At 39.3% G+C, this 26,922-nt stretch overlaps 3 protein-coding genes across 18 annotated transcripts in view; 1 reads left to right on the top strand and 2 right to left on the bottom strand.

Moving 5' to 3' along the window:
- Positions 1 to 871: 871 nt before the first annotated feature.
- On the bottom strand, positions 872 to 15,483 carry brd3b (bromodomain containing 3b). Of its 9 annotated transcripts, none has more exons than XM_037531743.1 (13): positions 15,350 to 15,483; positions 13,317 to 13,651; positions 13,058 to 13,195; positions 12,764 to 12,908; positions 11,075 to 11,253; positions 10,164 to 10,532; positions 9,875 to 10,003; positions 8,238 to 8,426; positions 7,717 to 7,785; positions 5,695 to 5,927; positions 4,643 to 4,932; positions 3,934 to 4,058; positions 872 to 3,369 (listed from the first exon to the last, which is right to left on the bottom strand). In XM_037531743.1, the coding sequence occupies exons 2-13, from the start codon at positions 13,515 to 13,517 to the stop codon at positions 3,196 to 3,198; spliced, it is 2,241 nt and encodes a 746-aa protein (XP_037387640.1). In that variant the 5' UTR covers positions 13,518 to 13,651; positions 15,350 to 15,483; the 3' UTR covers positions 872 to 3,195. The 9 variants fall into 9 exon arrangements, with proteins under 9 accessions (XP_037387640.1, XP_017546643.1, XP_017546641.1 ...); XM_017691154.2 differs by having other exon boundaries at positions 872 to 3,364; positions 3,933 to 4,058; positions 10,164 to 10,535; XM_017691152.2 differs by having other exon boundaries at positions 872 to 3,367; positions 3,933 to 4,058; positions 10,164 to 10,535.
- On the top strand, positions 14,667 to 24,369 carry LOC108423687 (WD repeat-containing protein 5-like). Of its 6 annotated transcripts, none has more exons than XM_017691164.2 (15): positions 14,668 to 14,854; positions 17,165 to 17,231; positions 18,057 to 18,149; positions 18,251 to 18,359; positions 18,452 to 18,525; positions 19,622 to 19,711; positions 19,936 to 20,025; positions 20,113 to 20,196; positions 20,284 to 20,339; positions 20,434 to 20,480; positions 21,863 to 21,938; positions 22,083 to 22,116; positions 22,221 to 22,295; positions 22,399 to 22,486; positions 23,295 to 24,369. In XM_017691164.2, the coding sequence occupies exons 3-15, from the start codon at positions 18,078 to 18,080 to the stop codon at positions 23,393 to 23,395; spliced, it is 996 nt and encodes a 331-aa protein (XP_017546653.1). In that variant the 5' UTR covers positions 14,668 to 14,854; positions 17,165 to 17,231; positions 18,057 to 18,077; the 3' UTR covers positions 23,396 to 24,369. The 6 variants fall into 6 exon arrangements, with proteins under 6 accessions (XP_037387646.1, XP_017546653.1, XP_017546654.1 ...); XM_017691165.2 differs by lacking the exon at positions 14,668 to 14,854 and adding an exon at positions 15,311 to 15,329; XM_017691163.2 differs by lacking the exon at positions 14,668 to 14,854 and adding an exon at positions 16,777 to 16,914.
- rxrab (retinoid x receptor, alpha b) overlaps positions 24,096 to 26,922 on the bottom strand; it is a 72,258-nt gene continuing 69,431 nt past the window's right edge. For all 3 annotated transcript variants that reach the window (XM_037531747.1, XM_017691160.2, XM_037531748.1), the window contains one exon: positions 24,096 to 26,797. In XM_037531747.1, coding sequence (XP_037387644.1) covers positions 26,650 to 26,797 — 148 coding nt within the window. In that variant the 3' untranslated portion in view covers positions 24,096 to 26,649. The remainder of the gene's footprint in view (positions 26,798 to 26,922) is intronic.

The raw sequence follows: 26,922 nt of genomic DNA on the forward strand, positions 1-26,922 counted from the left end.
CGACCCTGACGGAGAAGCGGCTTAGAAGATGGATGGATGGATGGATGGACAGATCAGAGGGACAATGGAGGTGGAGCAGTTTAGAGATAAAGCCAGAGAGGCCAGGTTGAGATGGTTTGGACAGGTGTTGAGGAGGAATAGTGGATATATTGATCAAAGAATGTTGGAGATGGAGCTGCTGGGTAGAAGGAGAAGAGGTAGACCTCAGAGAAGGTTTATGGATGTAGTGAAGGTGGACATGGAGATGGTTGGTGTAAAAGTAGAGGAGGCAGTAGATAGGGCAAGATGGAGGCAGATGATCTGCTGTGGCGACCCCTAAAGGGAGCAGCCGAAAGAAGAAGTTAGCCTCGCAGCTCCTAAACTAAAGCTAAATTTGGACACCAAACATATCTTGGCTGAACAACTACATTCTGGGGCAAGAAGAAAACTGCCAAACCAATACTTTGAACGTTTCAGACATCTGGTTCCTATCACCACCACTGTGCACAAATCTTACTGTGTATTTTTGTTTGTACCAGTTTCACATCAGACATTTCTGAATGACTTTATTTACTTCTTAACCATTTAATTACGCACACATTTTCCAAAATCAGTGGATTTTCCGTTTGAAGTTCCTTCAGGTATGACATTTTGACAGGTTGTTTGCACTTATTGTAGTGCTGTAAGATCCTGGTTTAAGAGCTGGCTTCATAGTCCAAATAATGAACTTTAGCTTGAAATGAAAGAGAAATTTAGAGACATCAGCGGTACTTTTTGGCAGCTGTGCTTCATTACTTTACTGCAGTATTTCACACAATATTCATAACTCTTAAGTATTGGACACCCTCAATATATGAAATAAAAGTATCTAGTGAGTGAACAGACACCATGGTGGATTTTTGTGATTTATTTACGAAAAAACAAGGGGGCTCAGAGTCCAAATTCCGAATTAGCTTATACATCAGTTTATCTGTACGCCTAAGTCTGTCTGAAAACCAAGCTACAAAGTCCATTAACTCGCTGCACTTATATGGAGCTCTACTAAGATTGACGTTTTACTTCAAAGAATGACATTTACATGTTATAAACAGCTCAAAAAGGTTTAAGAAAGATACTGTAAATCAGCATGCAATACACAAAGGTTTTCGCTCTCATAAAAAAGAACTAAAATATTTAGACTCAAGACGTGTTAACGAATAAGTAATGAATATACATTTATATCTGTAATTATATAGCCTATATATTTATATTTCAGTCTTTTTAACTTTGCTGACATCACACAAGAAAACCCTTTTTTTCTTTTAGCAGACTGGAGGAGTTGTTTAAAAAAAATACGGAAAAGGAAAAAAAAAAACTTTCTGAAAGACATTATCTGTCTGATGAACTGATCGGCCAAATTGGATTTCAGTCTCACACAAAGAGATAACGACTTAACATTTAACAATCCGATGGAAATAATGGAAGAGAAGCAACACACATTCTACTACTGAGAGGAAAACCTACGAAAAATTCACTTTACAAGTCTTGACATCTGTTTCAATGTTATCTGAGCTACGAAAGGAACAACAAAAAAGGTAAACAAGCCTGACATACAGGTTCCAACTCAAATCTACAATTGTTTAGAGCAGACCCAGTTATTTTAGTGTGCCAACTAAACTTAAGGCAACAAGTACACATCCACTGTATTTGGGACACAAGGTGGGGTTCAAAGCATCGAAAATGTATGTATGTAACCCATGCCAATGCCAATGCCAACACCAGGGTGGCATCCCTACTGCAAAAAGAAGGAAATGACCTCTACTACATTCATTATGTTATAGAGTTTACCAGTCAGTTGACCAATTCAGGGACATGGTGAGAAAATACTCCAGCACGTTCTGTGAAGCATTTAAGTACCACTCAAAGCATTTAATACAGTATTCCAAAAGAGATGAAGTCATTAAAAAGATATTAATAAAATAGAGAAAATACATTAGCTGTAATACTTTGGAAATCGCTAAACATAAGCTTCTGTTTTTTTTTAATTAATGCCTAGTACTGCTGATTGAAGCATTAATAGGAGAACATCATCTTTCTTCGACTAGCAGACTGCAGAAGGCCAGAGAGTTGTAGTCTGAGGTTCGTCAGAGCCAGACGAGAGCCAATTACGCTATTATAAATAATACATTTTAGTCACCACTGTCTTTGATTGTTCATTGATTGGACTTGAGAAAGATGACATGTTCTAGAACAAGGCTTATAACATGGGCATATACCATAATGAACTATATCATTAGTGACATAAAAAAGGTTGAGTACTCAAAGACAAATCAAATATAAAAACAAACTCATTTGAACGCATAATATAGTTTAAAAACAATATGTGACAAAATTATACATCAAATACTAACAATGAGAGACAAGCACGGAAGAAAAAAAATTACAGCGCTGAAGTAACCGAAACTACTGTGGATTACACATGGGCCTCTCAAAGTACGGGTTCCAACACTACACTGACACTTAGGGAGACAGACGCAGCCCGCGGTTCGGCATCTTCCGCTCAGTCCGCTTAGTCTTGATGTAGCAAATTTCGATAGAGAATTCAACTGACGTCTTGATACAGCTGTAAGTCAAAAACAGTGGGAAAAAACCAAGAGCTGTGCCTCACTAGATGAAAAATAAATAAGTCTTCTTTTAAAATGGTAACAATAGGTATCATTACCTGTAAAATAAATCTGGAATGAGCTGAAATGTCATGCTAACATGACCACCACCACACCAGAAAAAGTTAGTTGCTTGTTCCTTCAGACTTTGAGACTTGATGAAGCTACTCACTGATACAGAGCCAAGCATTTTACCAGTTTGTCCATTAATATTTTTCATTTGGCTCTAAAGAGCAACCACCTGGAAAAACAAACGGAACTCCTATACACAACTGTTTTGATCTCCACAACTGACATGTTTGAAAACAAAAAATATATATATATCTTTTTTTTTTTTTAACTTTTTTTTTTGTTTTTAACTGGTGATACCAGGTGTTTCCCTTTGAGGGCCAGCAAAATAAACCTCGACACTGTTCCACCATCAGCTAACTTTTTCCACTCTTTTCTTTGTCCGAGCCAAGGGCGTTCTACAACAGATTCTTTTAAAATATCCTCTTGTCTTTAGCGATGCTTCTAACTCTTTTATGTAACAGGTCTTCGAGTAAGACACTATCATGACAGCACACACTACTCATTAAAAAAATGCAGGAGGCTGAAGTAAGAGGGGACAGGCTGACCGAAAGCTCAGTCTGAGTCGCTGCTCTCGGAGCTGGAACCGCTGGAGCTGCTGCTGCCCGAGTCGGAAGAACTGCTGCTGCCACTCAGCCGAGATGGCCCACCCCCTGGCGCTGACCCCGCCTTCTCTGCTGGACACAAGAGGCAGAGATTAGCACAACAGAGACAGCATGGAAAACTCGTATCCCAGTTTTATATTCATGTTCACTGAAAATAAAAAGTACTTAAAATTAGTGATTTTAGGTCCCTCAAGAAGCACCATTAAGCCCTGTTCCCTTGCCCACCCACGTGATTGTATGTTAAGACAGAATAGACATGCACACAGAGCAAAGCATTAATCATGACAGAACAGAACAAACAGTATGGCGCGCCCTTCAAGCAGCCAGAGACACTGAGTCAGTACGAGTTGCATCAAGACACATACAGGCCACACTCATCCAGGCTGTTGGCTGCTCTAAACTTCTCTTCTATCTCTTGTCCTGTCTAATCTTACTGTCCCTTTAGGAATTGGCAAATCAGTAATATTTGGAATCAGTAAGCAAGGGGTCGACTATAGCCCTCAAGTTATAACATAAACCCAGTTATACATAAAGAATTAAAGGAACGCAGAAAAAAATCCTGCCGTCTATCCTCCTGCCTGACCTGCCCGTTTCCGAGCACTTGCCCACTTCTATCCGCACACTGCCACACAGGTACCTTTTTTGGGCGGTTTCTTGTTGTTGTTCAGTTGTCCGCTCACGTCCTGCAGCCTCTTTTCTAACTCTTTCTTCTTTTCCTGAACCAGTTCCTCTTTAGTCTTGGCACTCTTTTTCCCAGTGCCCGCTGCAGGAGACACACAGCGGCGACCAGTGAGTCCCAGGTCAGCCTCGCACTCCGCCGCCGTGGCAACAAGCAGCAAAAAGCACTCTGCTACTCTGTAACTGTGTTATTCATCTACTGAATTGCATCTAATCTCTAGGTTATCAATCAATGAACTAATGCATACTAGTATTTTAACTATGACGTAACTCATTCTACACAACAGGCTAATAATTGGCAGCCTAATAAAAGGCCAATAAATCTTTTCTTTGAGGTTAGTTCAAATAAATGTAAGAAAACATTTACTAAACACTGATGCTTTAATTAAACCAGTGGTGGTTCGTACGAGGGGGAAAGGGTGTTAATCTAAATAAAAAGTGGAGAGGTAATCCACCAAAGACCCATGCAACACAGCGGAAAGGGGAGTGCTCCCAGCACAGGAGTGGGAATACTGCGGGCCAAATTAGCTTTCAGAGCACTGTCAGCAGCCAGACAGGAGAGTTTTGTCTGCAGCAGAAAACTGAGCTCAGGTCAGAGAGAGAGAGAGAGAGGAAGAGGGAGAGAGAGAGACAACACACAATCTGAGCGAGACCCAAGGTGGAACTTACGTAAAGGTTTGCGTTGCTTCTTCTGTAAACAGGACTTGACGTATCGCTCCAGCTCGCGCAGCGTGGAAGGCTTGAGCGTCTCGAAATCTATCTCGATCTCGTCGGGGTTGGAGTCTCGCAGTGACGGTTCGCGTGACTGGATAATGTGCACCACCCGACCCAGTTTTTCGCCCGGCAGTCGGTTGATGTCCAGGCTGAGCTGCCTTTTTTCGTCATACGACATGGGAAGAGCCTCCTCTTCATCGGACTCATAGTTTGCTGCTCCCGGTTTGCCACCCTTTTTCGGCTGCCTGTGGGATTAAATATTCAGTTGAGCTTTGTCGCTGAAGTATTGCAACCGAAAAACATCATTTTAGTTTAAGAGAAAGGGAAAACGTGTGCAGTATGCAGCGGTCAGCAGTCAAATTAAGATGCTAAATAAAAATTTAACAAATTAACTAACCCTTAAACTCTAAGGTTGTTATTCACCTTGTTACTGACCTTTAAAGGGACCTCCAGCCAAAAAATTTAGCCCTTTTAATTGTATTTGTAGTGAACATGCCTATTTGCCTCCTACAGTGGAGCCACAGTAATATTGAAAGCAGTGAAAAATCTTCCAGTTTAAATACTAATAAAATCTCTTATGACAATATCTTGAAGGTCGGAGGAACTCCAAAAAACACTACACTTTTTTTTCAGCCAGCTGGCTAAAGCAGAAGAAACGTTCTGCTAGAATGCTGAATATCAAGTCTGTGTATATTATTAGTAGCCAGAAGTTCTTGATCAGTGTGGTGGAGATTCCCAATGGTTGTTTCACGTATTATGAAATATACATGCTCGGTACTTTTATGAGAGAAACTCTCTCTTATTACACAGGCTTATTACACAATAACTACTATAAATTAAACTTTCATGACATGAACATGTACTCTGTAGCTACGAGAGTAAGGAACTGAAGTATGAGTGAACACACAGACTCTTAGAGTTGAACAAAAATCACCAAATAAGAAAAGTATAAAATAAGGGCCTGACTTATCAAAGTCCATGCAATCTTCCTCTGTGCTCCACCTTACCTGGTAGTGGATGTGCTGTTGGGTTTCCTGGCTGAACTCTTTTTCTGCTGAGTCGGCTTGTTCTGCTGTGACAACTTGGGTTTCTTCTCCTCCTCCACCTTGGCCTTGCTTTTATCTTTGTCCTTCTCTTTGTCTTTCTTCTTCTTCTCCTTTTCTTTCTTCTCTTTCTTCTTCTTTGGCTTGCTGACGGGGCCCTGTGACAGAGCGGCCAGCTGTTCGTGAACAGCCTTCAGCTGGGGAGAGAGGGGAACGGGGCAAGTTAGCTAGCGGGAGGACAGGAGCCGACTGCACTGCTGCTACAGACTGGAAGGAGGATTTTAGCTGTGCAGGGATTGATGGCAAGACCAAGTGATGAGGGAAGTAGCCATTTAAAGAAAATGAATGACATTTAACTTTACCATATATTTAATTTTTCTACAGTATTACTGGCCCAAAGCAACAAGGATGAAGTATGAAGAAGTCTGCATTCTTATGCAGCAGTTAAAGTGATGCTCCAATGTTTTTCAGCCAAATAAAAACTTCAGTTTCCCGTTTCAGTTTTGTAAACAACATGTTTAAGTCACTCTTTTTGTAAAATACGTGCTTCTGAAGTAATACATGACTTCCCACAGGCTTCTGCCAGGCACAGAGCAAAGCAGCAAAACTGCTACTAGAAACTCCAATGATTTCCGTCTTATGGTAAAGCGTGACAAGAGAGTGATGCATTTTTAAATGCCATGCTTTACAGTCGTCCCAGTTAAGCCTAAGTGATACTAAACTACTTTTAAAATCTCACAATTGCTATACTGGCCACACTACACAACACTGATTGCTTGCAATCTGCAAGGGATTACAGATAAGGCTCACACACTACATCATCCTTCACCTGGTCAGACTCGTGATGACCTTAAATCTCACTGTCTCCTGAAAATGAAATTTTGTCAAATAATATTAAGTGCCAAACTGAAGCTTCAGAAACTTGATGTAGTCGTTTCTATACTAAACAAAAGAAGCAAACAAAAAACCTATTTTTAATCATTTTCAAACAAGTGCTCTTTCCACAGACCTATAGCCCCCTGGATTCATACAGCAAGCAGCTGTGAATATGCACTCAGAAGAATCTGTACTTGAATCCTTGGGCAAAATTTGCAGCTTTTGTCTTTAACACACTGGTACACATTGGGTACTGCCCCTCACTGTTCCAATTACTTGTCATAGAGAAGTTCACACTACATCATTTACTGCTAAGTATTTCAAACATGCTTAAAAATCATGTTGCTGAACTGGTCACGTTACACAAGCAGTTGTCACAGTTGCCTTCACCAATTTGCCTGTAACTGGAAAACTGAGGGGGAAAATGCCATGATGGGCACTCGTCTTTAGGTGTAAGATCATAGGTAACAAACAGAATATTATCTATTTAGCTACTGGGTCAACAAAGATGTAAGAACGTCCAAGAATGTCGGTACCCTATTCATGCGAATAAGCCCCTTTCAGTTGTATCACTGAAAAATCATTTCATTGGATGTAGTTATACTCCCCATGGAAGCCTGTGGGAGGTCACTTTTGTACCAAATCATACTTTACAAGATTATTTTAAAAAATTATAATAATAGTGAACACAAAAAAACTGAAAATGTAGTGGACCAAACAGTTTTTTGAGGAAACACACTGGACTATATCTTTAACTGGCAACACTCAGTTCTTTCTCCCACTCATATATTAACTGGCTGCCCATCCCTTATCTAAACACCACAAAAAATAGCTTTCAACTGTGAATCGTGATACTCTTCAAAGTAAAAGAAAAAAAAACACCACCCCAGAAAACATGCCAATCAATGTCATTCAGCAGATCGTAGAGCAGAGCAGGAAGCAGAACGAAAAGGCAAGCTGAGTAGCAAAGCAGGCTCACTGAGGGAGATGACTGCCCAGCTCAATTATAGGTACGATCTTAACCCTCTACCGCTCACTTAACCAGGTGCTAACAAAAAAATGGAGGGGTTAGTGGGGAGGTGGGGACGGGGAAGTAAAAACATAAATCACCTGAAAACGTTTGGCACACCCGTTTTTTTCCCCTGCCCTGTTACCCTTCGGGTGCTCCTTAGTGATTTGCTGGTACAAAAAAAAAAAAAAAAAGCCAAAGTGGGACAAAAAAAATAGTCATTCTCAAAAATATACATGTATTTTTTTTTTTTAATGTTAGAATATTATAACAACAAAATACTTCAAGACCAGAAAAAAAGCATACAACTAAGAACAGCTACTGATTTGGAAAAAATCAGTGTGATATTGTAATGCATGCAACCCAATGTACCAAGATGCCAACAATTAATGCAGAGGCGGTAGAGGGTTAAACTACCAGTCCTGGGTCAATATGGGCAGTTTAAAAAACTCTGACATAAAAAAAAAAAAAGAAAAAAAGAAACAAACTGTCCAATGGCACACAGTGAGTTGGGGGTGGGTAAGTAGAGGGTAAGACTGGGTGGGTGGGACTTCAGCCTGTCCCTCCACCCCTGCTGTGGATCTTGGTCGTGAGTGGTGGCACCCACCTGCGGGACACTCACCTGTTCCTGCAGTTCGGCAAGGCGGGTGGCGCGCTCCTCTTCCGAGTCGGAGCTGGAGCTGGATGAGTCAGCGCTGCTCTCGCTGCTGCCTGTGCTCTTGCTCACAACCGCTGTGGCCGAGCCTGCTCCGGGGGACGACGGCTCAGCGGGCTCGTCCGGCATCTTAGCAAAGCGCATCTCAAACACATCCTGTCAAGAGAGCAATGGAGTGGTTAGATTAGGGGTGTCAAAACTCAACCACTAAAAGGGTCATGTTAAAAAAAAATCTCAGGAGGAGAGTTGGAGCGCAGTGCAGTGCATGCTGAGGACTGTAGTGCAGTGCATTGTGAAACGAACTAATGTTAATACACAATTAAAATGCTTTTGTGGGTTGGATAGGATTGTGTCACATCAGGCTTGGGGGCCTTGTGTTTGACACATGGGGGTTAGATGAACACTTTTTAGGGTCAGTAAGAGGAACTGAAACAGCAGACAGTTATTACTGTCAATGTGTGTAGTTACTGTAAAATAAATCTTCATATAACACGTGGTTGCATCTAAGCAGAGCAGCACATGAAACTATTTTATTCAACAAATCAGTGTTGTCAATTGTAATGCTATAGCACAATAAATTAATTATCATATTTTCCTATTTTTACCCTTCCAGTAATTCTCAGTTTCAGGCTGAAGCCCGTGCTGCCTGTCCAGTGTAACTTGCTATGACTGACTCCATGACTGTTGCACTCTCATGGAAATACCAGCCTTATATAAATGGCAAATTACTCAAGTCACTAATGACTCTCTTGATAAAAGTTATTTCCAACAACCGTGACACATTATGCCATCGTGACTTCTCAGTATATCATGGATATAGTCAGTATTCAAACAACACTGACCAACTACATGTTTTATTTCAGAGCATACTATGTCATTTTCGATTGGATTTTACTGCAGTGCAGTGTCTGAAACACTGAATGAACATCACTGTAGTTTTTGATGGCAGTTTTTAAAAGTGTCTGTGTGTCAAAATATCATAATACATCTTGTACCATGAAAATATCTTTAAGTACAGTGATGTGATATTTTTGACCATATTGCCCAACCCTAACTGTCATGCTGATAATTTATTGTTCACTAAAGAACAACAATTCTAAAGCATCTTTTACATGAAAAAACAATTATGCCAGTAATTTCAATAACATTACCAACTGAGAACTATAACAGTTGCATACTGTATACTACACTGTGTATGCGAGAGAACTATTGATAAGATGTTAAAGTGCAAAGTCTCCATTAAGAATTCATGAGCGGTATAAGAACAAGAGGGCTACAATCAGCTGCCGGTGTAGCTCTCATTAGACGTCAGTGAAGAAAGGTGCGCGTGAAGAAAGGCGTGCTGACTCTACTCAAATTTACATGGTACAAGTTGCGACTCTGGCGACTACTAGTATGCTACACATGCCTAAGATATAGCTATCAGGCATAGACCACTTCTGATGCAAGCTGCACACCATAAACCAAGAGTTAAACTTTCTGGATTCTCTTTTCTTTATTCATAACAATATAGATTTTTTCATCATTGGGAAATATACACTGAATTAAAAAATGCGAATATCTGAAAAGCAAAAATAATTTAAGTGCCCATTGCTACTTCTCACCTGAAGCTTCCTCGCCATGGCAACGACTTCGTGATCAGGCGGATTGTATTTGTAGCAATTTGAGAACATTAACCGGACATCAGCCGCAAAGCTCTGGGCATCAGGGTACTCTCTGCCATCCATCTTTTTCTGAAAGAGTACATAGCATGTCAGTCAACTTCTAAAATCCCTGTAATTATTACTACTGTAAAACTGCTAGACATCTAAACGTCTGCCTGTTTAAAGGAAATTGAAATTGCTATTCAATCAGAATAGACAGGTTTGCTGATGATGAACGTGTGAGCCGTACTTTGACTGTGCTGAGATCCATGGGTTGCTTGATGATTTCATGGTAGTCATGCAGCTCCAGAGCCTCTGCATCCACTGGTTTGTAGAATGGCCAGGCGTATGCCGCATGCTTCTTAGACAGCATCTCTTTTAGGATGGTGTCGCAGTATTTGAGATGGTCGCTGAGCTTGCCCTTCTTGTTGCCCTGCTGGAGCAGCTCATTGTCTTCCAGGTCCTTCTTGGGGGGTTTGATGGGCCGGCCAGTGCTTTCACGCCTGGAGATGACCTTACTGTGTTTGGACTCCAGCATGCCGGTAGGAGATTCACCTCTGCTGGCAGTGATGGCGCAGGTGGTGGGCGTAGTGGTGTCTGCTTTCCGCTTCACCCCCTTCTTCTAGAACCAAACATAACGACACACAAGACATCTCATTATCACAAATTTTATGAATTTGAAACCGCACAAAAAAAGGGCGAAATACTCATAAAAATCTAAAATGTGAACAAAAAATGCCCCTGCACTGGTAAAAACATTTCATATGCTCTGTTTTACACTGTCTATCAGAGGCGACATGTGAAATATGGTTTTAGAGACTGTGTGGACACCAGAGCTGCCTGTGGCTAACAGTGAATACAACATTTTTTAAGAAGACACCGTCATTCAGCAATGTAAATGAATGATGTAAGTAAAATGAATCACTTTGTAATTAGAAGTTAAAGAAAGACCTAAACTCATTTCTAAATCTATTGCAAAAATGCCCTCATAAAAGGTCAAAACTGCTTCTGAAAATCCAGCACAGGGAAAAAAATTGGATAAATTTACCATTTGATAAAATTAATTACACTTCAAATAGTGATTTAAAGCACAGCCAACAGAGGAGCTTCCCGTTACAATGCAAAACATTTCTACTTCCACATCCCTGGTGAAGGTCTTACTTTGACAACAGGCTGTGCGCTCGGGAGCATGGATGCAGCAGGAGGCACAGCTTGGACGTTGGAGGTGATGGTTGGCACAGGGGTGGCTGCTATTACAGGAGTCTGGGGCAGCTGTGGAGGGGAGCTCGGACATGACGAGGACGGGGAAGCAGAGGACATAGCCAAAGCTTGCTGATTTTCTGTCAGAGAGAAAAAAAAATGAGAAGGCGTAATGGCTCCACCAGAACTAGACATGTTGCTCTCGTGTCAAAGTTGGCCGATACTGCAGGCTTCTATAGCGATATCTGTCTCAGTATTAGAAAAGAAAAAAAGCTATCACACCATCTCTCCCCAAAACTAATTATTTTCAGTTGAGTGTGGGTATGGAAAAAAACAGACTTCAGCTAAAAGTAACGCAGTGCTGTAGGCTTAACTTTTGAAAAAAAAACGTTTCATTATTGGAAAACAGCTGAGGGAAATCAGTAGGTTTGCCTTCTGATTGAGTAATAGAAACTGCATCAAATAAGCTACTGAACTACTGCTCAAACCTGATTTCACTACTTGAACAGTGGCAACTGGAATGTTTAAGTGAGTATTTGAGCACTCAAGCACATCCCTTGTAATAATACGTTGTGAAAATGTGACAATGTGCAAAGCGGAGACGGTCGATATTAGTTATGTACTATTAGTTAGTGGAAGCTGAACAGGTGGAAAATATTTCCTAAACTCTGAAATAACTTTATAGTATTTGAATATTATGTATGCAACCCCAATGTGTTTTTAAATCTAAAACAAAAATCTTTTTAGGTTAGTACACAACTAGCGTGTTGGGGGTGCTTTTTTTCTTCTTGTAATTTGTAAGGCAGCTGTGATTTCATTTAGAACCAGGTATTTTATTTTTCCAATGTGCGACCCATGTTCAAAACAACTACAAAGTGTAATAAAAAAGTGATATGTAAAGGTATTGTTATTATTACTGCTACTATTAATTATGCTTCAGATTGCAACTGCTTCACCTGAACATCATATGCCGTAATCTGCCTAATCAGACGATCAAATACAGTCTTCACTTTTCTTTCAATTTTATTCAGAATATTCAGAGAATATCACATTGTGAACCCACATGCACGACCACAATCACTCAAGATCAGAATTGGCATTTTTTCCTCCAAACAAGAACTGCCTAATCAGCCAATATTTTTACTTTGGCAAATCTCTAGTGCAATTTTCTGATGTAAATAAGACGAGCCATATAAGTACACCCACGCTGTTCATTTAAATGCTGCCACACCTTTACAAAAGTGTTGTAACACTGATGCATGACTCACTGTGCTAAACAGCCTCACATTTTCTACGTTCTATTTGAGTCACGTTATGTACATAACATTATTATAGTGAATAATATAATTATGATTTTACAATACCAGTTTGACCTATTATAGATCAAATAACATGACTATTACCTTTGACTAATAAACACGTATAGAAATGTACAATTGCATTTCATGCGTTCATTGAACACACATAGTGTGAGATTTAGGTTTAAATAAAAATAAATAAATAAATAAAAAGGTCTATCAGCCAGAAATCTGACGCAGCTGTAAAATGTCACGATCAGTGCCTCCCCTAGAACTCAGTATCATGAATGGAATAAACAATCCTCTATTATCTACCCCTCTTTCTATCTCCAGAAATCTTTGGGAGGTTTACCTGAGCTAGGGGGTGGCCCAGGCTTGCGTGCTTTGCCTTTTGGAGGTGGTGGCAGTAGTTCCACCTCCTCCTGGGGCATCTGTGCTACCTTCTGGAGGAAAATCTTTTCCAAGGCTTGAGCCATGAGGACAATATCATCCGTAGGCTGAAACAAGAAGTTGAAGACATTTTATAAGTAACAAAGCAGTGAGCACTGTGGAATATTGCATGTTTTCCTGAGAATACACTGATGCGGATGGAACACACTGAGTCTAAACGAGACAAAAAATTAGTAAATGGTCTATTTCCCTTTACCTTGTTATAGATATAACAGTTTGTGAACATAGTGTTGAAATCCTGCATGCATTCACCAGCTGTCCAGTAGTAATTATTCTCAAGTCTCTTCTTGATTGTTCCCATATCCATTGGGTTCTTGATGACTTTATGGTAGTCCTTTATAATAACAAGACATAATTTAGCTCACACATACAAACAATGATAAAAGCAATAGGAAAAACAGTGATTTGAATGGCTTGAAGTAAACAAACAGGATTCAGGTGTAGGTTTAACTTACTGGAAGATTCAACTTAATGGCATCCACAGGTGTGTAGAAGGGCCATGCGAACTGATGCCTCCATAAAGTCTTAACCACCACATTTTGCATGTACTGTAGCTGGTTGGTTTTTCGGCCAGGCTTATTGGGGTTCGTAACTTCAGGCGGAGGGGGGTTGACGATAGGAGGAGGAGCCTGGCTGGGAGACGTGACCGCCGACATTCTGAACAGCGGACAGGAAGAAGTCGCTTGACTGACGTCGGGAGATCTACGAGCTTAGTGATTGTGTTCCTCTTTCTTCTCCTTACTCCCTCCTTGATACGCACATCCCATTTCAGGACCTGAGTGTCAGCACGCTGCCAGAAAACACCAAGAACTCTGTGTTACTGAATGTACTCAATGTGATAAAGCAATACAGTTATATGTACTGACAAAACTCAATATCATGTTTTTTCAATATACTAGGTATCAGATAACATTTAAGTTTGATAAAGTTAATGGTACTCTACGCTGAATGACTTACAAACCTTTCATTTCTCTTGCTTTCTTAAATTTGTACCAATGGGACCCTTACACAGTATTAACCAGACAGAAACCATTTTTTTTTCTTTCCACTATTTATTTAGTGTTTTATGCATTTGGGATGTGCTCAGCAAATAATATACCTTTTGGTTCAAGTTTCTTCTACACATCAATATAACTGCTCAAAAAAAACAGTAATACGGGTATGAATGCCATCATGAAGCACTACCTTCTGATTTTTGTAAATACATGAGTAAAGGAAATAAAAAACCCCAAGTGCCCTGAAGCCTTAACAGCTTTAATTTTTCACCAAGATGCTGATCAATGATAAATCTACCGTTTAGGTGTTTCTAGGCATACCGTAACTTTAGCTCTGGACTACTTTAAAAATCCCTTGAAGTCTAGAATTAGGATCAGCCTTCATACCAGCACATAAAACATAACACTCCGCTAGCCGCTGCTGACCGGTGGGTGTGCCATCAACACAGAATGAGACCCAGATAAACGCCACTTGTTTGTGGGATTGAGCAGCTGGACCGTACTGGTGACCAGTTATCAGTCTGCTATGTTGCAAAACTTGATTTAAAAAAACTGTGTATCTGGAGAATAAAGTTGTCCAGATGTCATAACCGCATTCAGAAGGTTGATCAGAGACTTCACAGAACTGATTCGTGTACTTGCACAGCAGCAGACGAAGCAAAAAGTCAGCTTCTTGATCGATTTTTCCCGTTCCACCTTAAACGGTGCAGCTACATGTAGCGTAACTGAGGCACCATTTAAGGTGGAACGGGAAAATTCGCACAAGAATCTGGCGGATAGAGAGCCAACTTTAGCCTCGTCAGTAACAGCTCATCACAAGAAAAACGCCCAAGTTAAAAAAAACAACTAACAACAAAACGCTCTCGGTAAACAGTAAAGCCACGTGAAGCTGACTGGCTTACGGAGAATAAACCGAGATCGCGGACATCTGGGAGCATTTTTAATCAAAATTCACCACATCGAAACGACCTCGACTACAAGCGAAGGAAGCAACCGAGGTGAACTTCTTTAAAAAAAGATGGCGGGCTACGGTAAAGATGTGCATCGAGCGTGGAAACGCCGTGGATCCCTCCTCAGAGCTCTCGGAGCTAGCGCGCTGTGGCTAACCGGAGCCTCCATATCGTTTTTCCACAACGATAGCCATTGTGTGCATGCCGTGCAACCAGCTAGCTAGTTAGCGGGCCAATTTGAAAATCTACCGATCGTACTGCATACTCGACAAACAGAGACCAAACCCGCGGGGTTAGATACGCCTTCTAATCCGATCTACATTTCCGAAACGGAAAAACGACGAGAGAGCAAAATAGAGCCCGCTTTGTTATATTGTTGTAGAGCGCGGTGCATCAGCTCCACTGTGTGAGAGGAGGCGAGCTCTGGTGGCTACACTCAGCTGTGTATTCCCGAAAAAAAGAATCAATATGCGCTGAAAATAAACTTCAATCGAAAAGATCGAAAACCGCTAATCGTAAATAGGTATGTTACACTTTTATTACTTTCACTCCAAGCAGCTCCGGCAGCGTTTTCCTTGCAGATTTTCGGGTAGCTTTTATTGCAGCGAAGGAGCATAATAGACGGCTGGGGTCGACACTAGTTGGTTAGTGTTTTGCCCATGCGCACTATCGCACTGTATTGTGGTCCTGACTGGTAGGGCTTTGCTTGTGATGAGCGCGGAGGACGACAGGGGGCGCCCTGATACAACAACACAGGCTCTTCCAATGAACAGATGTATTTACCTATTCATTATTATATTTATTTTAATATAACTTTATATGATGTATACAATATTATAGTCGATTACAACTATATTAAATATTAATTCAAAGCATAAATTGTCGACAACAAAAAGTAAACAAAAACAACAAACGTTGAGAACCCATTTTTTTCAGTCTTCTATTAAACTTAAATCTTTAAGATACATCCTGAAGGCGAAGGAAATAGTTTTTTTCTTTCTTAGACAGTTAAGACACTCAATACATTTGTTACATTTTTATACCTATTCTGTATCTAGATTCAAAATAATCTGACATATCTTTCCAAAACTCTTAATAATAAAATAATAATATACATGGTCCACTTTTTCTGGGTCGTTTGTGCAAAACGAGCAATTCTGTTCTACATCTGTAAATATGGAAATATTACAATTGCACTGTTCAAGGTTTTTGAATGTACTTCTCAAATTTTATTAGAAATGCAAACACTATAATGAAGACACCAAGCTTTGTTTCAATCCTCAATAAAACAAGAATCCCAAAATGATGCCTGCTGAGACATACTTTTCCTTTGTTACAACAAAAACTTCCCTTAAACGTTTATTAGAGCAGTTTGTACTACTGGTGTCCAGACCATTAATATAAAGGAAAAGTTTACACTTAGAAACAATAAGATGTCTTTACTATGACGCAAAGGCTAATAAAGGTCATGATATTAGACTCCCTAGAAGTAATATTAGCTATATGGCTTCCTCTTTCAAGACAAAAATAATCCAAATAGTCCCTCTTCAAGCACTGCGGGGGTTGCCTATATTAGTCTTTCAACCAGAAAATCTAGCTCTAGAGACTCATGTGGGACCACTATAGAACAATAGGCATGTTTACAACAGACAAAATGATTGCTTCACCATCATTTTCACCTAAGTGTCATTTTTAAAACCCTCGGTTTTTGTTTACTTCACTGTGTTTTGAATGCGCATCTGAACGTGTACATCTCAGGATCATCTATAAGAAGTTGAAGAAATCTAGACCCTTATATTTGACTCTGCCCCCCGTCTTGCCCCTGAATATGTGCTTCCTCGATCCTACATCGGCTCTTATCAAGAGTTGTAGTATCACATTTGTGTGCTGTCCGTTGTTTTTCGTCCGATAGCTGAGGAAATAAGGAGAAACATGTAGGCCTGTTTACAGTCTGAACGCCGCCGCTGACTGCTCCGGTTACCGCGCATGCGCCGAGCAGACTTCAAACGTAGTCGTTAGATATGCTTTGAAACTTAAAGAGTGTTTTCTACGTAGTTTTGACTTAAAATATTTTCCCTAAAACATGCGGATTTAAGTTAGAATTTAAAGTAAGTACAAGTATCTCCTTCGCAGTCACCTGCTTTAATGCGCTGCTTAGGAAATTTGACTGTAAAACGGAAGTACGGCAGGCTTGTCAGCGGCTAATGTTATTAGCCGCGCTAGCAAAGTGGGCTACAGTGCTGAGGCTACAATAACAGCTCTAATGAAAGCTGGAACATTAGCGAGTCTGGCGAAGGCGGAATGATGGGGTAACTGCTTATCTTTAACTTATGAATGTCCACTGTGTGTGACTCGCAGGTGGCTCCCACTCTTCGGCCAGGTGGAATAGTTGGCACGGCTCGCACCAAAACAACCAGCTGTCCAAGTGAGTGTGGACATAGCTAGACCGCCTTAACCTGCCTTACCCCTTCACCCCAGTACTGCCCTGCACACATACATACTTAGAGTAGCACAATTATGTCAAATATATCAAAGAAGTTAGATAAGTCTGCAAAAATGTCCATCTACACCGTATGTCTAAAGATTACATTGCACGTACACAGCGTGTATAATCTCCATAGACACTGGAGCTAAACAGGAGTCTAAAGTCACCATGCCCAGTGCCACGCGTCAGTTACAGTGATATAAAACCCCTCAGCATTGAGCTCTGGAGCAGTGGAACTATGTTTTATGGAGTGATGGATCACCATTCAATACTTTTGGGTTGAGGTGGGGTCAAATTTGTGGTCCAGAACTAATCCAACGTCAGTACTGGACCTTACTAATGCTCCTGTGGTTGAATGCAGTCAAACCCTTACAGCAACGTTTCAACATCTGGTGTAAAGCCTTCCCAGAAGAGAGTATAATGAAAGGGGGAAGCTGTTATTAATACCCTTGGTTTCAGAAGAAACATAAGATGATACGTAGTGCATCTACCTATCTGTCTGTCTGCCTATCTGCCTGCCTGTCCATCTGCGTATCTATCTCCTTAAACTGGGCTGGACAACACAAGCCTCTTTTCCCAAATCAATTGATCATCCTAGATATCTAAAAACAAAGCATTTGAAAGGGCAGTGAAGACCTTCCAGTAACATTAAATACAGCAAAATCACGCAGTGTTAAATTGCTTTCCAATACTTCACTGCTAGTCTGGGCTGCTTCTGTGTGACTTGCATTTCTTTGTCATTGTCATTGCATTTCTTTGTCACAGCGTGTTTGATGAGTTGCAGTCATGGCAACAGAAGAAAAGAAAGCAGACACTGAGGCAAATAAAACACATTCATCATCAGCACCAGCCACAAAGGTACGAACTCGAGACCTCAGATCTCATAAACATACATACAAGCTAGTTTTCTTTTTTAACACATTCATCTAAAAATAGTAATTCACCTCTTTTTTTTCTAGTCTGCTCCAGTCAAGCCAAACTATGCCCTGAAGTTCACACTTGCAGGACACACAAAAGCAATATCGTCTGTCAAATTCAGCCCGAATGGTGAATGGTTGGCCAGTTCATGTAAGAGTGGCTTCATTTGTTATGTATAGGCTGATTTTGTCAAGTCACTCTATATGATTACAGACCATCATCATTAATATGCTGTTTTTCAGCGGCTGATAAACTAGTCAAAATATGGGGAGCATATGATGGAAAATTTGAAAAGTCTCTCTGTGGACATAAACTTGTAAGTGTTCTCTGTCATTGTAGTCTTAAGTGTTGTTTCATTTTGTGTAATGCTGATCTTGTAAAGCAGGCAATGTTGATCTCTGTTAGGGTCCCTAGATGCCTTGTTGACAGTGATTTCCACAAAAGATAATATGAAAGACCCATAGAGGGGGAAGGGCTTATGTTATGCAGGCCCACTCAAATGCCTGTTTTTTTTTGTTTTTTTTTTGGGGAGTGAATTTTAGGGGTTGTGATTTGTGTTTGTTATTATTTAGAGGGAAGCGAGGAAGTTCTGTTGGAGAACTTTTATTTGTCTGAGCCAAACCAATCTGTGTAGTATGTATTCAGAGCTCTCTGGAATAATTTTTGAGTAATTATTAATTCATTAATATTTTCAACACACAAAATGTTAGAAATAGTTTTTTTTAAACCTTAGAATTGAAAACTGTTCTGAACCTGGGAATATTTGCATCGTTATGCCTTTAGTGTGCATGCATGTCAAATGTTTGCATGGTGCACATTAAGTGTATCAGTTGTATTAACATTAACATATGAACGCAACTTACAAATTCAGGTACTTTTTGCAAAAAAATTATTAATGAGACACCACTGCATTGTATCGAATCAAACTTTAAATTTTGTTTATCATTGCATCTTGCGTAAATACCTAGTAATTAAACTATTTATAACCATAAAAACAACACTGCCACTTATTATTTCTTGGAGTATTAACTGCTTTTTATTCTTAATATATATGTAGTATTATTCATATACATAGATATCAAGAATATAAAAATATTTTTCATGCGATTCACAATACTGACAGACACAGTGACCCAAAACAGGACCAGAGCTGTCTATCTCAATAAGAAAACAGTCCCTGATTGGTCAGAAGCTTGCAATCTTTGATCCAAGTGTTGTGTTACATGAACTGCAATCTTAAACTTAACCTGCCATGGAGCAGGTTAGGCAAAAAGAAAAAGCTGCCATGGTGACGTCAGTAAAAAGTGATCAAGGTTAAATTAAACTACGTTTAAAGTTATTTTTCTACGCAGGAATTACTGCTTTGTGCTTGTTATTCTTGTGTGTTTGTCTTATCCCTTTTCTCTTATTAGGGTATATCAGATGTGGCATGGTCCTCAGACTCAAATCTTTTGGTGTCAGCATCAGATGACAAGACACTGAAAATTTGGGACATGGGTTCAGTAAGTGGCTGTGTTAACAGCATCTCTGGTTTGATGTTCTTACTGTTAATATCACACGGTTTTATTGGTAGTATAAATAGAAACGCTCAGAATATTTAAAGGAGCACATTTAAATTAGTCAACAAATACAGCTCATCTTGGTCTCTCGTTGCTGGGTATCTACTGATGGATTGTAGCATAATACCATGTTTAATCTGACTCATGTTTTAATTGTATAATTTAAGGGTAAATGCCTGAAGACACTGAAAGGCCACAGTAACTATGTGTTTTGTTGTAACTTCAACCCTCAATCAAATCTGGTGGTGTCTGGATCGGTGAGTACTGACAGATATGCCTTGAGTATTTCAGGTAATTCCTTTGCATTTGTGCAAATTGAAATATGACGTTATGTGTCCTGTCAGTTCGATGAGAGTGTGCGGATTTGGGATGTCAAGACTGGCAAGTGTCTAAAGACCCTCCCAGCTCACTCTGACCCTGTCTCTGCTGTAAGTAGCAGGCAAAGTAAGTTTCCTACTGAAATAATCACACTCTTATGATAAAATCAGTCAAAATTTCTGTGTTGTGTTCTCCAGGTTCACTTTAATAGAGATGGCTCTTTGATAGTGTCCAGTAGCTACGATGGCCTCTGGTAAGTTTTCCCCATTCACTAGATGGAACAATGATCTTAATTTTCTTTGTTAATAGTTTCATGCTTTATGTGAACTTTCACATTTGGTTTTCAGCCGAATGTGGGACTCTACTTCAGGACAGTGTCTGAAGACTCTTATTGGTATGTGATTGCACTCCATGAACTTGGGTTCACAATACAAAAAATGTTCCAACAAGAAAGGCTTGTGAGATACCTTTAAAGGGTCCATTTTAGCACCCCCGAGGTCCACTCATGACACTTTTTTTGGTTTATTGACCCAAAAGTAATAATTTAGTTTCATTCCATTTCCACTAAAAGTTTTTTTTTGTTAATCTGCCTTCCAAGATATAAATATATATAAATATTATAAACGTATTTATATTTATATATATATATATATATATATATATATATTTACAGTCTTATTGGTTGCCTTCGTTCAAAAAGCTGTCTGAGCTGAAACATTTCTTATAATTTCAATCTGAATAGGTGGGCTATACACTACAAGTCAAAGGTTTGTAAGCAAACTTGTTTTTTGTGATGTTAAAAAATCTAAAAGAATCTAAAATACATACTAGTTCATATAATCTCAAATAGGTATTAGAAGTTAGTTCCATGTGTGTGTCACGCATTCTTCTCGTCATTCGGACTTGAACTCCCCCAGAATGCACTGGGAGATCATGTGTGATTGTGCTCCTATCAGCGCTCTCAATCTCCTGAGTTCTAACTGCTTACACCTGTGTTTTATCATTAGCCTAGAGTATATAAGCCCGGGCTTTAGGCAGTATCAGTGCGAGGTATTGTTTCCCTGAAACTATTGAATGGTCGCGTTGTACGATTATTATTGCTTGACCATGTTATGACCCTTTTGCTTCTTTGTTTTTATTACGTCTTTTTTGCCTTCCCCTTTTGGTGCTTCTGCTTTTTGTTTTGACCTGTGTTTTGACCTGTGTTTTGACCTTTTGCCTGAACGCTTTGTGTTTTGTCCCTTTTGGCTTTGGTTGTTTAGTTTTTCATTAAACCATAATTTCTCTCTTTCACAAGCGTCTGATTTTCTGTCAGCATGTTACGGAGTGTCATTACATAGTTTTCATGTATTTATTATTCTAAAATGTGGAAAGTAGTAAAAATAGGGAACGCTGTTTTATGAGTGTGTTCAAACTTTTGATTGGTAGTGTATGCTAAGGCATTGGTTTTGTGATGTCACAAAAACATTGAAAACTAAACAGGCTGTTTTTGCAACCTAGTTTCCATATACGGGTTGTGTGGGCCGAGAAGTGAATGATACCTTTTGAAACTTGTTTGAAAACCATCAGTGTCTACATACTTCATTACATTATTAAAAAAATGAGAGAAAATCAGTGTACCATGATAAACACCGCACCCTTACTAGCTATAGATCTCTATTACAAATTACAATATTACAGATATTACAAAATGACTAGTTTTGTATGTCAGTTGATCTTGATCTAATTGAGTGAATTGTTTGGATAGGACTAATGCTGATTTTTCCTGGGCTTTAGATGATGACAACCCCCCTGTCTCGTTTGTCAAGTTTTCACCCAATGGCAAATACATACTGGCTGCAACACTGGATAAGTAAGTGACTGCCTTCCCTCAAACCATGTGTCTGTGCTTGATGGCCTCTGCTATGTTCTGGACCACATCATGGTTAGAGTACAGTAAGGTAACATACACAAACATTCACTTTCTGTTTTTCCATATACTCTCTGTGTCTTGCAGTACTTTGAAACTTTGGGACTACAGTAAAGGAAAGGTAGGGTGATTTTCTTGTGTTTAGAAATTACAGGCTTATAACCATTCAGCAAATCGTGCAGTCATGAAACAGTTATCTGACTCAGATGACCCATGTATTTGCAGTGTCTGAAGACTTACACCGGACATAAGAATGAGAAGTACTGCGTGTTTGCCAATTTCTCTGTCACTGGAGGCAAGGTATGTAGCGTTGTAAAAGCCTTTATTACATTGATTGTAGCTTTTGGACATAGTCAAAGTTAGTTCTACTGTAAGTAACTTGAGCCTTCTTACTTCCATCCAGTGGATTGTCTCAGGCTCTGAAGACCACATGGTGTACATCTGGAACCTGCAGACCAAAGAAATAGTGCAGAAATTACAGGGACATGCAGGTATGATACCAAACACTGCTCATATAATTTGTATTACTGGCAGGATATCCTACATATATTACTCATAAAAGGAAATGTGCCAAGAAGGGTTCTTTGGAGTGATGCCATAGAAGTAACACTTCTAGTTCCTTTAACAACTTTTCAGTGGATAAACCATTGTTCGAAATGAGATGTGCATGTGAATGTGAGTGTGAAGGTCTTTTTTAAAGGGATTTTTTGCATATCATGCAAAACCCCTTTTTAAAATAGATGATGTAGTATATAAATAGGGTTACAGTTTCAAAACATACCAGTTCATATAATGAAGCCGAGCTGCAAAAACGGCCTGTTTTGAATTCAGATTTTTTGTGATATCTTGAAAATCAACAACTCTGCAGCAGTTAAGCTCCGTTCATTCATGCTGAATTTATAAGAAATATTTCAGTCCAGAACTGCACAATACGGGGCAACTCATTAGAACAGCAGCCATTTACATATATGAGTCTTAAAGATACAGTCAGAAAAACAGCAAGTTTGATTTATTTAAAAGGATAAACAGAAATTGAATGATCATGTATAAATGGTCATGTATAATTGAATTGTGACTGTTTTTGTTACATAAACCTACATAAATGTCATAAGTGTGGGTAACTGGCTCTTGATAAAATGTATATAGCCTTCACATAATGTAAAGGGTCTATACTAGTTAAAGGTTTTTCCTAGAACATTTCATCCAAGCTATTAGAACCATTTAAGGACTTTCTAATTATAAGATTACATGCAAGGTTGTGGTTGAACCATTGTGAACTGCTTTGTGCTTTTTTGCTAGATGTGGTGATTGCAACAGCATGTCATCCTACACAGAACATCATAGCATCTGCGGCTCTGGAGAACGACAAGACCATCAAACTGTGGAAGAGTGATTGCTAAAGTAGAGGACTTTTTAGAGACGTCTGACGTTTGAGGAGTTATGTGGGATGTATGCTGTGTTCTTTATATTGGTTTGGACAGTTTAATAGTGCAGGTTAACTGCTGGCCCAGTCTGCTCAGAAAATTGACAATCTCCCCAATGCACTGTTCCCTCTTTATAAGGTATTTTTATATGGTAAATCGTCTTTACAGTCTTTACTTTTATGGATTCGTTGATGATACACTGTTGGTATCTATTGAGTGAGGTATCAAATCAGGGAGCATTCAGCTACTGAGATGATCTTAATATGAACTGGCTTTAGTGCTTTACAATGCTTACAATATTTGTGGAAAAAAGTAAAAAGAAGAAAATGTGGATGGAGGTAAACATTCGATTTTTATGGTTTGCAATTTTGTTGGAACAGGTTCAACATGAGGGACTGCATATTCATTTATCCTCCCTCTTTAGTATTGAATAGCTAACTGAATTGTTAATGAACTGTTCTGTTAGGCTCCTATAGGGTGAAGTGTGCCCTGACTCTGCTTTTAGGACCTTGTGCTTGTAAGCCTTATGCACTTACCAAATAGAATGTGGAAATTAACTAGTATCTTAATTTAATTCACTCACATGCTGATATCAGATATCAGCATTGCAATACGACCATATTACTTTCAGTTTTCACTGCACTGTAAAGGTAGTTGGTCAGGTTTTTTTTACTTGTTTTCCTTTGCAGTCCTTTTGAGTTTAAGCTTATTTCAGTATTCTGCCTACCATATCTAGCTTGTGTGAGAAGCTATGGAATAGATGTACAATTGTAGTGGACTTTAAAATGTATTTATGTGAAGTTTCCTTTTATTTTGTTTGTACTTATGTAATATATAGAGAAATCTAATGACTCATTCTATTGAACTTTAAGGAAGACAACACAATGTTGTTCAGAATTGAGAATTTAATAGTCCTTTTAACAATAAACATTGTATGATAGGGCAACACACAATTCACTCTCATTTTCTAATATATAAAAAAGTTTTCCGCAATTTCCAGGTGAAGCCCAATGACACAAAAGTAGCAAAATAACTGGGGAAAAATTTAAATGGCAGCCTCTCTCTTAGTCCTGTTCTTAGGGCATGCTCCCCTCCATTTTAAAAATCAACATTTACACCAATAATGTATGCAACATTCAACAGAATTAAAGACAGCTGCAATGGAATAAAAGGTTAAAATTACAATTGTACAAAAATAGATTTTTTCTTTAAATCCATCTCTTATTATTTGCTAACACGATGACCTGGATTTTCTTGGGGAAAGCCCATCAAACACAGAGTAGCTGCAGCAGGATGCTATGAGCTGTCTCAGTTGGTCTAGTAAACCCTGTATGACTTGCCCGCCAGGTTTTCATCCACTACCCAGGACTTTTCCAGAGTCAGACTTTTAGACTATTGGGCTGGAATTACAAGAAGAGGTGTTATGTTCTTCTTATCTGTTCGCTGGTATGGTGCAGTTTAAAGCCCAAAGAATTTAAAATGATTTGATACCGAGGGGCTTTAGGCAAAGATTTTGGGCTAAAACAAAATCTGGTAAAAACATTTCACTCTGGGCAACATATGAGCAGATTCCTTTATTAATAACTCTTTTTTTGTTTTCTTGTGTGAAGAAAATGTATAAGAGCCTGAGTGGTAGCCTCTACTTTCACTGAGTTAAAAATGTGACTATTGATACTGGTGATTGATCAGCCACTCTGCACTGTCCAACTTCAATATCATCATTTTTTGTCATTAGAACACTGTTTTAGTTAAGCTTGGCTCAGCCGGCAATTTTAGAGGTTCCTTTGCAGAGTGGCTTTCGGCAAACATCACAATTCACTGTTCTTTTGTTCCTTATCTTACGCAAAAGTCATTGCACAACAGGACTAATATTACTACATACAAAATTTGTTTCAGCACGTTTCATACTATTGCATCAACCTGAGGTCTGAAAATGGTCATTTTGCAATGCTGGCCAAATCTGACAAACAATGCTTTTTTTTTATTTTGAAATTCAAAACGATTCACTGTTAAAAGTTTAGACAATGATTCACTGTCTAAGCTGTACCGTCACCTCTTAAACACTAGGGGGCATACTAAGCTCTTCCCAAACCTTACATATCCCTGAGGCCAGACCATCATCTGGATTCTCTTAACTAATTGCATATTTTCATAGCACAAATGCTGCCTTGCTGGGAATCATCAGATGATATATAAACGCATTGAAAATCTTTGGAAATGCTTGATATATAATTGAGATGAATTATAGAGGCAAAACAATTGAGAAATCGAACGTCTTCTAAATATTTTACACAACTCTAACAATGAATCATTGTTTTTTTTCTAGAATAAAACTTGAGTCGGGCCAAGAGCACACCTGCTTCTTATTCTTGCTAGACCATTCTGTCATTTATATACCTCTTCCAAAAAGAGAAGTACTTTCTACTACGGCCAAACAACACTGCAGTTTCCTCCTTCTGGGGACTGACTTCTGGCAGCCTTGCTAATGTCAACACTGTTTGACAAAAAAAAAAAAAAAAAAAACAGTTAAGTGCTGGAAATACAACCATTCATTTCTCTTGTATCTACCTCCAGAATTCCAGATACCAAATTAAAAATTTGCAAATTACATACGATTAACACTGAATATTACGCACATACAGTACAGTCCATAACCGAAAGGCAGTGATGAGGTGTCGGAAAAAGGAGTCACATGGTACCGAGAGGCATATAAGAGGTAATGCGAGTGTTTTGCATTCTTTCATCAAACCTACACACGCTGACATGAATGTGTACAAAGATGAAACTGTTTGACCATGAAAAGAATGGAATGCAGAGGTAGGCCTCCATGAGGCAGAATAAACAAGAAATCATTAGACCTTAGGAGTTCTTATCTTCTAAAAATCCATAGAACCAACTTTGTGTAACCTCCCAAGCATGAACTCATGCATACCAGCAATGACTCTCTTAATCTGTCTTCCCTATAAATTATTCCATAGGTAAAGGTCTTTTATGCAATTAATTTGATTTAGAAATTCCAAAGGTGAAGCACCAAAGCAGAACTGCTTGTAGTTCTCATGTCTCTTGGACTGTTAGGTAAGCTGTTCCTCAGACTAGATAAAGCAGGCTTCACTGAGATGCATCCTGTCATGGCCTCTCGAGGTGGTCTGTGCATAAGGCTGCACATGCGTCGTCATTCTGTAGAGAGATTCTGCGAAACATTGTCAAGGGTGATCTGAGGCACTCTTCCATTATGTCATTTGGTGTGGCGCTTCTAGCATTTCCATCAGAAAAGTGTCGATGGGTGTGTCTCCAATTAATTTGAAGAAAAACAGATGCTCCAGACACTTCAGGCCGATGGATCGCAGAGCAGGCAGTCGAAGTAACAGTTTGGCAAATCTGCTCAAAGCATGAGAAGAAACACAGAATTTATTATAAACACAATTTAGAAAGCATTTATGATTAACTTTTCAGCACACTAGTTAAGACTGGGAGGTAATGGCCTTTTTTCAAGGATTTTACAT

This window comes from Pygocentrus nattereri, chromosome 20 (genome assembly GCF_015220715.1).
Source record: "Pygocentrus nattereri isolate fPygNat1 chromosome 20, fPygNat1.pri, whole genome shotgun sequence".
Lineage (NCBI taxonomy): Eukaryota > Metazoa > Chordata > Actinopteri > Characiformes > Serrasalmidae > Pygocentrus > Pygocentrus nattereri.